Source organism: Malus domestica, chromosome 05, assembly GCF_042453785.1.
Source record: "Malus domestica chromosome 05, GDT2T_hap1".
Classification (NCBI taxonomy): domain Eukaryota; kingdom Viridiplantae; phylum Streptophyta; class Magnoliopsida; order Rosales; family Rosaceae; genus Malus; species Malus domestica.
In genome coordinates, this window is record NC_091665.1 from 32,563,679 (window position 1) to 32,576,270 (window position 12,592).

The 12,592-nt window shown below is 37.9% G+C and overlaps 2 protein-coding genes and 2 long non-coding RNA genes across 5 annotated transcripts; 2 read left to right on the forward strand and 2 right to left on the reverse strand.

Moving 5' to 3' along the window:
• Positions 1 to 2: 2 nt before the first annotated feature.
• Positions 3 to 1,253, forward strand: LOC139196506 (uncharacterized). The gene is made up of 2 exons (XR_011581505.1): positions 3 to 207; positions 1,205 to 1,253. It is a non-coding gene; the product is annotated as an uncharacterized lncRNA (long non-coding RNA).
• Positions 1,254 to 1,826: 573 nt separating this feature from the next.
• Positions 1,827 to 5,764, reverse strand: LOC103435697 (putative pentatricopeptide repeat-containing protein At1g12700, mitochondrial). Of its 2 annotated transcripts, XM_070822604.1 has the most exons (4): positions 3,327 to 5,764; positions 2,884 to 2,952; positions 2,262 to 2,604; positions 1,827 to 2,079 (listed from the first exon to the last, which is right to left on the reverse strand). In XM_070822604.1, the coding sequence occupies exon 1, from the start codon at positions 5,690 to 5,692 to the stop codon at positions 3,791 to 3,793; it is 1,902 nt and encodes a 633-aa protein (XP_070678705.1). In that variant the 5' UTR covers positions 5,693 to 5,764; the 3' UTR covers positions 1,827 to 2,079; positions 2,262 to 2,604; positions 2,884 to 2,952; positions 3,327 to 3,790. The 2 variants fall into 2 exon arrangements, with proteins under 2 accessions (XP_070678705.1, XP_008372326.3); XM_008374104.4 differs by having other exon boundaries at positions 1,827 to 2,604.
• Positions 5,765 to 7,148: 1,384 nt separating this feature from the next.
• On the forward strand, positions 7,149 to 10,594 carry LOC103435696 (calmodulin calcium-dependent NAD kinase-like). Its single transcript, XM_008374103.4, has 8 exons — positions 7,149 to 7,597; positions 7,692 to 7,915; positions 8,062 to 8,123; positions 8,239 to 8,460; positions 8,720 to 8,849; positions 9,165 to 9,487; positions 9,602 to 9,746; positions 10,097 to 10,594. Exons 1-8 carry the CDS (start codon positions 7,291 to 7,293, stop codon positions 10,334 to 10,336), a joined length of 1,653 nt encoding a protein of 550 aa, XP_008372325.2. The 5' UTR covers positions 7,149 to 7,290; the 3' UTR covers positions 10,337 to 10,594.
• LOC108170345 (uncharacterized) lies at positions 9,638 to 10,004 on the reverse strand. Its single transcript, XR_003773504.2, has 2 exons — positions 9,880 to 10,004; positions 9,638 to 9,805 (listed from the first exon to the last, which is right to left on the reverse strand). It is a non-coding gene; the product is annotated as an uncharacterized lncRNA (long non-coding RNA).
• Positions 10,595 to 12,592: the final 1,998 nt, after the last annotated feature.

Sequence of the window (12,592 nt, forward strand, 5' to 3'; positions counted from 1 at the left end):
GAATAGACTTTAGAAACATATCATGCATTAAAATGCGCCGATGAAGCCGATGAAGAAGTGCCTCTTGTCATATCTTATGTTATGAAGAATATACAGGTATATCAATTTGTTGTTTTAGTACACTGCCTTATAATTAGCTGTTTATGCAGAGAAGCTGCAGATTTTCAATTGTGGTCGGAACCGGCAACCGGAGCAACCCAACATCAGGTCGGTAATGATATATAGTTTAATTTCTATATCTTTTTCATGTTTAGAATGTTGACAAAGATATATAGTGCCAATGTGAATTACTGCAAAATTAAAAAGGCTTTCCTTCTATCCTTTTCGTTTGTTTGTTTCCTTGGTGTTCTGGTAAAGGATATAAATTGATCTCTCTCTTCCATGCCAAACCATATCTTACAAGATAAGTCAACCCTAAATAGGAAGAACTTACATGAAATTGAGACATTATGTGAGAAAATTAAAATGCATGACAACGCTGATAGAATTGAGATATCGTCTTAATATATCCCCATTTCATATAGAGAACTTTAACGAAAAGCTTCTGGTAATATTCACTTTAACGAAAAATCACATTTTTACACTAAAAAGTCAATCATGGTACTATTCACCTCTATAAATGAGAGCCTTGTGCACTGGGTACGACTTTTTTTTTTTTATCGTTAAAACTTAAAGTTTTCAAACATTTTTCATTAGTTTTCCTTTTATACAAGTATGCAAACCTGATAATACCATGTGGCTCAGACACCTACATGTGAAGTTCATAATTTCAGGTGGGGCAGATCTGCTGGATGTAGATAACTTCACAATATCTAAGTTACAAGTGTGGGTTCTGATTTTCATGTTGAAAGTAAAGCTTGGTTGAAATATAGGAATCAAACAAAGTACTTGTTTGTTTTGTGGGGTTCTTTTATTGGACTTAAGAAGGTTAGAAAAACTATTTGGGGGGTTGAAATGGTAGATTGCAAGTGAGAAAAAGGAGGGGCTGCCGACTGCCAACTAATGTGATCTTTGTCTGCTTGTATCGTGTGTGTTATTTATTTACTCATGCATATGCTATCATGACTTGGGAGCAGCCTCTCTATAAATGGAGGTAAGGCTAACCGACATTCACCTCTTCCAGACCCTACGTAAAACGGGAGCCTTGTGCACTGGGTACGACCTTTATATGCTATCATGACTTTTTCTTCATGAATCATTGTAGGGCTATTCCCTAATTTCCAACAAATTAAGGTGGAGTGATTTCAAATTTACTTATTTGGACTGGAATGAAGGGAAGAAAACATATGGATTTTGAATGATTCCTTGTATATCTTTGTTTCAACTTCTTTTCAAATGTACCACATCTAGTTATTTCAGGTACATCCAATTTTTCGTGTTCTGATTACGTCAATGATTAAATCTAGTTATTTCGTCACTTAGTACTACGGTCCGATGGTATTCCTCTATACTTGTAAATAAGATGTCTTAGGTTCGAATCTTGTGGATGATAAGTTTGATACCAAATTAGATTACTCATTGTATGATTTAGCCGAACTCATCCCTCTTTAATGTAAAAAGTAACTAGTGAATTTGTTGACTTCTCAAAAATCAAAATTGCGCAGTCAATAATGACCATTAGGCAGATAAACAATCATAAAATGTTAAAAAACTATAACCTTTTTTTTTCCTTAATAAATTACAGAGAAATGCCAAGAGGACTCTCAAAAGTAAACTCTTTATGAAGTTTCTATCACCTCATATTTTTTTTCACAATGTTTAATAATGTTAGCACGAAATTAACGTTAAACTGTGAGATGTTAGATAATCAATTACAAAATATAAGATGACTCGTGAATCTGTGTATCAAATTACTGACTTACCCACCACTAATTATGCTTGAAAAGTAACCAACAACAAACATAATCCAATCAAAGGACAGATTTTACAGGGCATCACAATCACTTGCCAAGTCAAGCAAAAGCCAGCCTGGCTTGCATGACCTAAATATGCCATGTTTTTAAGCTGTCATCATCCCAATCAACAAGATTCATAATTAAGACCTTTACTAATCACCCCCAATCATCTGGGTCTCACCATCTGACAGGAAAAGGAGGAGATAAAGGTCGTACCCAGTGCACAAGGCTCCCGCTTTACGCAGGATCTGAGAGATGTGAATGTCGGCTAGCCTTACCCCCATTTATGGAGAGGCTGCTCCTAAGTCTCGAACCCGAGACCTACCGCTCATGGGCGAAGACACTTGCCATCGCACCAACTGCGACCTCTAGGAAAAGGAGGAGATGAAAACAGAAAATTCATGTCATTAGACAGACAGTATGCTACAAAGCTTCTTAGGATTTGGAATTTCTCTTCTCCATAAAGTTTCAGAATCCGAAATTTAAGGAGAAATCATTTAACTTTGTATCCGAAGTTTTGTGTTCGAATCCAGCTCCCTTATTGTCACTTGTATCAAAATAAAAATGAAAATATTAAACTCTGATCTGCTAACTAGATGCAGCCTTAGGGTTGGTGCACTGCCTTATAGATGAGCCAAACGGGGCCATTTAGGGTAACATCTGTTGATATATGCCATTCTTTCAGTCATCACTTGCTCCACTTTTATCGCTGAATGACAAGAAAAAGCAGAGAGAGAGAGAGAGATTATGTCTGGTCTCTTTTAGTTGACATCCATCAATCTAAATTAAGTTGGCAATGTTGTTTCCTTCAGAAACAGAAACTAATTGTATGTATGTGGGTGTTTTCATTCGTGATGGAGGATATCCAATTCTCCTCAAGAATGACCAGCAGATGGTACAAGTAATAACAAAACTATATTCTACAAATTTCTTTGGTTTTATTAGTATTACACTCTACAATGCTAAAGTCTTGTATAAGTATGCTGACCTGGGCGTAGCCAAGTTGGCTAGAGGCTAGAGCAGTCTCCACTTTGCACCCAAGCTCGAATCTCCCTGCCTGTAATTTAGATTATATTAGAATATGGCTCAAATAAAGGAAAGTATTCTACGGGTAAATTATATACACAAACATTCAGACATACTCTTCACAATTTGACACTCATAGAACAACTAGCGAGGCCAGACTCTAAAACCATTTCAATTCAGCTCTTCTGACATGGGGGTTAGATGGTTTTTTTTTTTTTTTTTTTTTTTTTTTGTTCTATGAAGAATGGAAAAAGATTTTGTGACCATCAAAAGGAAGGAGAACAAAAGGCTTGTAATGTATTGCAGCAGAAAATTAGTGAATAATAGTTTGCAATTCTTTTATTGAATTCTCAACATGAACATTTCACAAAATTTAAGGTTTTCATGAAATACAAAGTTTGGTACCTGTATTACAAAACTGTGAAGTCGAACAGGACTGGTTACTACACACTCTGCGGATCATGTTCTCTCTACAAAAGATTAACACTGGAGTGACATTCATAGAACAGTAACACCATGTCATAATCTGCAATACCAGGTGAAAAATGCAACTTTGACATGCACAAGCACGCTGCACTAGGTCTTCTTTCTTTGCAACCTTGATTCAGAGGAGTTGCACAAGCACTGCAATTGAATGCATCTTCAATCCATCATTACACCATCCATGTGATCTCCATCATTACACCATCCATGTGATCTGCCCTCGTACAGACCCCAGTCACCCCACCACTGAAGTTTTTGCTTTGAGTTTAAGACCATAGCAATGCACCTTCACATCTTGAAACTTCTGGTTGAATGTGTGAACAGAATCACAAGACTTTCTGATTAGGAGTAATGAGTGAAAAATCATGCGAGAGACTTTAAACTTATCATGTCATCTTGCACTGGCTAGTGGTAGGAAATGTTGGAAGCAAGTCCAGACATTTACGATATTTTTCATCCTTCGACAGTAGGTCTATGACAATGGAGACTGTAATGGCATCTGGTGACAGATTTCTTTCTGCCATCTTGTGAAGAATTTCGACCACTTTTGCCGAGTCATCATTTTGGCAGAAACCACGCATGAGGATATTATAAGTGATGATGTTTGGAGCACACCCCTTCCCTTCCATTTCTAAAAACAAACCATTTGCCTTTTCCAGTTGCCCATCTATACAGAGCCCATGGATCATCATGGAATATGTTACAACAGTCGGCACCAGGCCTCTATTTGACATTTTGTGGAATAGGTCCCAAGCAATTTCAAGCTTTCCTGCTTTGCATAACCCATCAATAAGGCAGCCAAACATTTCAACACTAAGCTTGAAGTTGCTATTTTCTAAAGTATGGAAAATTTCCATCGCCTCTGTTAGGCAATCGTTTTTGCAAAGCCCGTCCATGAATATTGTATATGTAGTTGAATTTGGTAACAGATTCTGAGTTGGCATCTCACTAAACAATTCTTGTGCATCCTGAACTTTACCCATCTGAAAAAGACCAGTTAATAAGGCATTATATGTTATTACTGTTGGCCTAACTCCTTTGTTAATCATTTCCTTGTAAAAATGGGTAGCTTCCTGTATCTTCTTATATTTGCAGTATCCATTGATCAACACATTGTAGCTAATGGCATCAGGTTCACAACCTCTACTTGGGATAGAATTAAAGAGCTCTCTTGCTTCATTGAGCCTACCCGCCAAACACAAGCCGTCAATCAAAATGTTGTACGTAATTATATCAGGATCTATGCCTCTACGAATCATCAACTTTAACAAGTCATTACTTTCTTTCACATTTCCCCTTCTGCAAATTACTCCTATCAACACATTGAATGTTACCAAATTAGGCTGGACACCCTGATCCACCATCTCATTTAACGTAGCTTTCGCTGCTTCCCATTTCTCATTGTAATACAGACCGTGTATCAAAGAACTATATACATTCACATCAGGAACAATCCTTCTACCTTTCATTTCTACGAAAAGTTCTTTCGCCTTATCTACCAACCCGGCTTTACAAAGCCCGTCAATGATGGTCCCATAAGTAAACACATTCGGCCGACAACCAACACTATAAGCACCACTCCCATTAGCCATTCCTTCATGCAACCTAAGCGCAACGTTCACGTTACCCGTTCGACACAACCCTTTAATCAATGTACTAAAAGTAAACTCATTAGGATGGCACCCCAACTTTACCATTTTCTCAAACAACCCTGTTGCCTCAAAAATTTTATCCTCCCTACACAACCCTTTAACCAAACAAGTATAACTCACAGTGCTTGGTAGAAATCCCCTTCTAAAAAGACTCCCCATAACCACAAAACCATCGCCAACCCGATTGGCAATACAGCAGCAATTAAGCAAAACATTAAGAGTAATGAAATTTGGCACCAACCCAGCTGATATTATCGCATTGTAAAGTGGAAAAACTTGAGAGAAATGCTTACTTTTTGCAAGTCCACTGAATAAAAGATTGAATGAAGAAATTGGAGGAGTGGGTTGCATTCGAATCATGTGACTAAAATATTGCAGAGCTTCATAGAGAGTGAAATTACCCGACCTGCAGTTGGATTCGAGGAATTTCTGAAGTGGGGGTTGGATTGGGAGATTGGGAATTGGGGTTTTTGGTGGAGATTTTGGATTTGGAGAAGTGGGTTGTGAGGATTGGTTCGTCGGGACGAAGAAAGGTGAAAGCTTGGTTGGAGTCTTGGGATTTGGGGATGTGGGTTTTTGTGGGTTTGTGAAGAAAGATGATAGCTTGGATTTTGAAGTAGCTACCGAGGAGCTCATCGGAGCGGTAGAAAGCAGAAGAGCTTCAGCAAATGCTGCTTCGTTTTTGGGGAGCGCGTTTTAGCAGGTAAACAACTTAGGTTTATATAAAGCTTGCACACAGATAAATATAATAAATTTAAAAAATTTAAAATAAAAAAAAAAAATATATATATATATATATATATATATATATATATGAAAAGCTGAAAAGCTGAAAAGTTAGAGAGTGAAATTATATTACAGTTTATGATTTTATTTTATAATAGAAGAAGTTATCTTTTTACTTTATTTTAATAGATCAGAGATTTTTATTAAAAGTGTTTACAATGTAATGCTCTTGATAAGAGCGGAACCGATGAGGTGTAATAATGTGAAGGTGTCGGTGAAAATTTCTCACTTGCAGACTTTACCAGTTAATGTAAAAGGTATGGACAAATTTAACGTAAAATGAATGCATTAAATTTAAGTGCACGGATTTTTTTAATTTTTTACAAGGTAATACTCTAAATCATTCTAAATTATGACAAAAAATTTTAACTTAAATACAACAAATTTCGAATTGATGTAAATCACGTAAGCAAAAAAGTGGATTTTTCTTTTAACAAAAAAAAGTGAATGTTTGAAATTCTTAAAAGTGGGGAATGTATACTTACTAAAAAAATACTTTAGTCATGGCTTTTTTATTAGCACCTCAAACAATGTTGAATAAATTCCGCATTTTAAATAACTTATAAACCCTAATATACAATGACAATTTTGACCTAATTAAATATACAAATAGAGCACCACCAGAAAATGGAAGACATGGCCGGCCACCACCGGTTAACAACACCATATTTGGATGGGAATGAACAAAGCTTCCCATTTGAGGATTAAGGTCACTTGTCCATTTCGTATTGCGTTGAACCCCGCAGGTGTTTGTCATAGCAATAAAAGCAAGGGCAAGTAAGACGGTGAAACAATCCATTATGTGGGTAAAGCCCATATGGATCACGATTGTTTTCAGTATAAACAATCAGTATAATGTCCAGAAAAGTATGAAAGCAACAGTTGCTCGTATTGCTTGGGAAAGGGATGAGGAGCTCCACTATGCATGCGGGACCCAAAAGGATTGTCATATATAGGATAATTGTTTGAATTATGCACAAAACAATGTGGATTGTCTATATAAAATGTGGAGTTTATGTTGAGAGTGTAGTGTGTGAAAATATTATTAGAAGTAATATGCGGTATATTAAGATAAATTTTATTGAAAAAGCAAATATGAGTACATTAAGTACGTGGGATGTATTCAATAATATATGAATTGTTAATAAAACAACCCTTAGTGATTAGTTGGGATTTGCCATGTTATATATTTTATTTGATTCCATAGAATAACATTATCATTGTTTGCCTAAAAAGTTAATTTAATATACACGTGTCACCACTCAATAACAACAAACTATCACGATTAACCCGCACTCACAAAAACCAGACGCAAATCCCAAATTCTCTTTCTTTCACAATCCAAATCAAACAAAAACAAAACAAAAAAGAATAAAAAATAAATAAATAAAAATATTCATAGATTCTTTCTTCAAATCTTAGCAATTTTCCTGGAATTTGTAAGAGACATGCAGAAAGATATGAAATATCATGGAACAAAACTAGTCACCCTCTTGATATTGGCCTCTTCCGTCGCTCTTTGCTTCCACCCTCCATCCAAAAACCTCTCTCCTTTTTCATTCCCCGTCACCTCTCCCTTTTCTTCGGATCACACCTTCTCTCACATCCTTGTAGCCTCCTCCATCGGCATCGTCGTCGCCGCCGCCCTTCATTACCGCCTCCGAAAGCACAAGGATCACAAGATCGTCCCCCGCCTCAAGGTTTCCGACTCAGTCCGCGTTCATCAGAAGCTCGAGAGGTTTCCCCACTACGTAGGTAATGATTACGTGATCGTCCGCTTGTTTTTCATGGCCTTTGTGATCCGCAAGGTGTGTTTTGTGGTTGAATGTTTTCGGGGTTGTGGGTGCAGCTAGGCAGCTGGGATTTAAAGACAGAAGAGAATGTCCGCAGCTCTGCAAGTTAGCCACTGAATACATTAGAAAATTTGAGGGGTTTGAGGAGGACATCTACAACTTCTTTGCTAGTGAACCGGATGCAGATTCGCTCTTCGTGAAACTTGTCGAGGAGTTTGAGAGATGCATTCTCAGTTATTTTGCATTTCACTGGAGCCAAGCTGACCTGATGATTACTCAGGTGATTAGGATCAACAACAAAATATATGAATGATAATGTGAATGTGTTCGTGATGCATTTTTTTCGTAATTTAGCCATACAACGTAGAATCCCTGTGATATATTTCTCCGTGAAGCCGAAACTAACAACAATTTATGAAATTTCAGATCTTGAGCAGTGATGGTGAGCCTAGAAAGAAGCTCAAGAACATTGTCATGGCAGCAACCAGGTGGGAATTTTTTTTTTTTTTTTGGTAGTGCGTGTGCGCGCGTTAATAAGAATGACAATTGATATGCTAAAATTGAAGTTTCTAGGAATACTAATTAACCACAATTATGATATAGAGAACAGAGATTCGAGAGAGTGACGAAAAGTTTGAAGGTGGCTAGAGTTTTCACTACCTTAGTGGAGGAGATGAAGGCAATGGGACTCGCAGCGCCAGATGACTCGACGTGTACAGAGGTGATGGCTCCGGTGGCTCACGCAGATAGAAGTCCGGTCCTACTCCTCATGGGAGGTGGAATGGGAGCAGGGAAGAGCACTGTGTTAAAGGACATTCTCAAAGAGTAAGGAAAATTCTACATAAAACCAACTTCTTTTGGAACAGCTTTGAAGCCTCATTCTATATTTGGATCATAACCATTACTAAACTAATCATATTATCAAGGACATCAGAAGCATAACGAATTACTGAGAAGTAATATTTCCAAATTCAGCCGTCATAGTTAGGCCAAAGAAAAAATCATTTTATGTTTGACTGAAAAGAAAACGAAAATTAAAGCGGTGAGAAGCTAACGCAATCTTTATGGATGAAATGTGTTACAGACCGTTCTGGGCTGGAGCAGCGGGGAATGCAGTAGTGATTGAGGCAGATGCCTTCAAAGAATCAGATGTCATATACAGAGCTCTCAGCTCCAGAGGCCATCATGATGACATGCTTCAAACAGCGGAACTGGTATATATATATCAACTCTCTCTCTCTCTCTCTCTCTCTCTCTCTCTCTCTAACTTCGCAGCATGCCATATAGAAGTATTCGTTGCATAGCCTTTTATGGCTGAGTTATATTACCTGAAGGGGCAGCTGATTACAGTGCATCTCTATCCTTGATCTGGATGAAGAGTTGATCCTTCACAACTAAGAAAACTGTCCAATTATACTCTCTACTTTCTGCGTCTCCTTTTCCTGTCTCGATTAGAATGCTGCAGTGAAACTTTAGATGAACTCAACATGCAGAATTTACTCAAAAACTGATAAAACTATACTAAACAGGTACACCAATCATCTACAGACGCAGCATCATCCCTCCTCGTCACAGCGCTTAATGAAGGGCGGGATGTCATCATGGACGGCACACTCTCTTGGGCACCCTTTGTTGTGCAGACGATAACAATGGCCAGAAATGTTCATCGCCGCCGCTACCGCATGGGACCTGGTTACAGGGTGAATGAGGATGGAACTGTCACTGAAAACTATTGGGAACGACTTGATGATGAAGAACCAGTACAAGTAGGAGGCAGAAAGAGAAAACCATACAGGATAGAGCTCGTTGGAGTCGTGTGCGACGCTTATCTAGCTGTTATAAGAGGCATAAGGTAACAATACTAGTCAAAGATACCTCATTTTTCTTACATTTTTCTTCTTTTCACTCTCAAATTGTAGTCAGAAAAACATTGATGCATGAAAGTGGACATTCTCAATGACAACAGGAGAGCTATCATGGTTAGAAGAGCAGTGCGAGTAAATTCACAATTGAAATCCCACAAGAGATTTGCAAATTCATTTCTAACATATTGCCAACTGGTTGACAACGCGAGACTATATTGCACGAATACATTGGAAGGCCCGCCTAAGGTACGCCTGCTATCCCTTCTTTTCGTATATCTTCCTTTCCAGTACAACGAACCTGCAGACTTTCACATAACCAAGCTCAATAAGGAAGAACTTTCTTGGTTAAAGTTCAGATAACATAACAGTACAAACTTACGTTTCCTTTGATGGCTTAGATTTTTATGTCTCCTAGCCTCGGAAAACATAGCCGTTGCACCCTGAACCTTAAAACATGTCTGATGAGCCTGGCCCAACACCTGAACTCAAGATGTATAGAATGATATAATTAGTCAATCATGTATATTAAAGATAGTGCGCTTATATAGCAGTCTAAACATCAAAAACGTGATACTAAGATAGTAATTTTTGTGAAGTTGATAGGATGGAAAGACAAAGACAGAACATTGCTTGTGGATCCAGACGAAATCGACTGCTTAAAAAGGGTGGGCAGGTTAAATGACATGGCAAATTCCATATACGAACTTTACAAGCACCCTAACCCAGCTTGTAAAACCGGGTCAGTCTGGAAGGACATTGTCTTATCGCCTTCAAGATTAAACATTCAAAAGGAGCTCAAGTACTCCATCCAGAAAGTTGAAAGATTGAAACACTAAAACAATGGAACCAGCCAAGTAGCGTATTAAACCTCTTATCTTCACAGCTCAGAAGACAGAGACTGGACAAAGCATCGGAAGTTTTCCATATTTGCAACCAATGAATATTTTCTCTGCGTTGTACCAAAGATGAGGAGCTTTTTGTCTGTGTTGTACCAAAAGTGAGGAGTTTACTCCTAAGATATACAGAAACTGAAGATATGAATGTTCAAATTCGAACTTATCTTAGTCAATGGTCATAGGCATATATTTCTGAGATTGATAACTGAATTATTTTCGTTGTATGAACTTCATTAGGTCAAACGAACAATACAGAATGGCAAGTCCCGGAATACCAGTTAAGAGTTAAGCATTCATCCGGTAATATATATCCTGTATAATCTACAACTATGTAACTGCCAAATATTACCTGTCTTGGTTATATCCACAGATCCCCAGCTCACTGCCAAATAAATTCCACTCCAGACGGTATTATGGAGTTGACACTGGGGAACCAACTTGACTTAAACATTACACAACGAACACCTGAGGAGAAAGACCAAAAACATTCATATCTTCTGAGCCATTGTTCATTACTTTTTGTTGCGCTGATTCTTTCTCCACTCTATCACGAGTCATAGGAATAAAAGAGATTTTCTAAGCTAGGACCATGCATCTAAAGCGTCAAAGCAAAAAATCAACGTATAGATGACAAAGAATGAATACCTGCCTGCCTGATATCAGTCAGCTACATGAGATGCTTAGCCTGGGATTGAGGTTGAAAACCTGCACTCCGTCAGGTAAATAAAAGTTAGGAAATAAAAAGGGGAGAAAATGATACATAAATGAGAGGGGAAGACAGAGATCTCTCAAGACAAGATCAGTAGTAAACATGGTTAACCTTTAAAGAAAAAAAATGGTAAAAGACATGCCTGCCTGTGTTTCTCTACTCCTTGGTCGTCGACTCATCAGCAACAACTCTTTCCTTTGGCATTGTTGTTTCATAAGTCCAACGGTTCCTTTCACATCTCTTGAGTAGCTTGTGAATCCGGCAGCATAAGAACATATCCACATATGCACATGAAGTGCATCCAACAACTTAATGCCAAACGTTGATGCAATCCTTTAACGATTCTCAGTGTTTCTCATCTCAAGTTGCTCAAAATCTTATTTCCACCAAACAAGTTCTCCAGTTGCTCTAGGTTTTGTGTAATTTACAAACCTGGGATCTAACTATCAAGCGTTTGTTGTAGTTGAAACTAGCATAGATATAAGAATAGCCTAAGTTCGGGGTAGAAACTCCTGGTTCCTAGATAGAACGATTTCTTTAACCTAAGTTTCAGTTGTGTAAGGTGAGCAAACAGAATAACGAAAGAATGTAATTTTTGCATGGCATTACATTCACAAGTATATAAATGTAACCACGATGCTGAAAATGGAACAATAAGCAGACAAGGGAAACATGGACCAGAAAAGGCAACTGAAAACAACATGGAGACTGGAACAGAGTTTTAAGAAATAAATTACCAGAAACAGCATATAAGAAATGGAAACCTCCTAGGAGATTCACATCTAGGTTATAATCCCTCCTCAGGCTAAATCTTTGTAATTTATCACCTGGTGTAGCAGGCAGGCAAGGTAATGCTCAGCTCACACTAAACGCGTTTCATGTTTTGCGCATCTCAACTTGTTGGGCTAATAGTATCATAATCAGTAAGGAAGCTATGTATTCTGCTCATTTCAAGTCACTACCATGATCGAAAATAAATCTATTACATCCAAGAGTTGCCAAAATCAGAGCAAATAGGTGATAGTAAAATGAACACCGGCTCTCAGTACTTTCTTTTCTGATCTCGCATCCCTACATTCTAACAATCGGGTATGATTTGATAGTAAAATCGGGTATGATTTGATTCAGTAGTTGTATTTCCAGTATGATCCAACAATCCTCTCGTGTAATGAACCTGTTCCATGTCTACGATGTAGCACTGACTCCCGAACCCTACTTATTCACATCATTTATCTCCGAATCTCAGCCATATATCAAAGATTTCTCTTGCCTATCTCGGCCACATATCAAAACATTTCTCTTGCCGGATTTGTTTCTACCATCTTATCGACGGGGCTTACACGTCTACTTTGCCGATATCTGTTTCCATGTAAACCTACATTGCCTGATTTTTTATATACATGCGATATTAGAGGAGCCGAGACCCAAAAACAGTTAACGAACAATCGAAATTGGGAAGAGGAACCAAACACAAGTAATGAAAACCG

Bases quoted from the DNA above. Each gene is read 5' to 3' on its own strand.
- LOC103435697 (XM_070822604.1), bottom strand. From the start codon at position 5,692: ATGAGCTCCTCGGTAGCTACTTCAAAATCCAAGCTATCATCTTTCTTC.
- LOC103435696 (XM_008374103.4), top strand. From the start codon at position 7,291: ATGCAGAAAGATATGAAATATCATGGAACAAAACTAGTCACCCTCTTG. The intron at 9,488-9,601 runs GTAACAATACTA...CAATGACAACAG, and splicing joins GCTGTTATAAGAGGCATAAG to GAGAGCTATCATGGTTAGAA. The intron at 9,747-10,096 runs GTACGCCTGCTA...ATTTTTGTGAAG, and splicing joins CATTGGAAGGCCCGCCTAAG to TTGATAGGATGGAAAGACAA.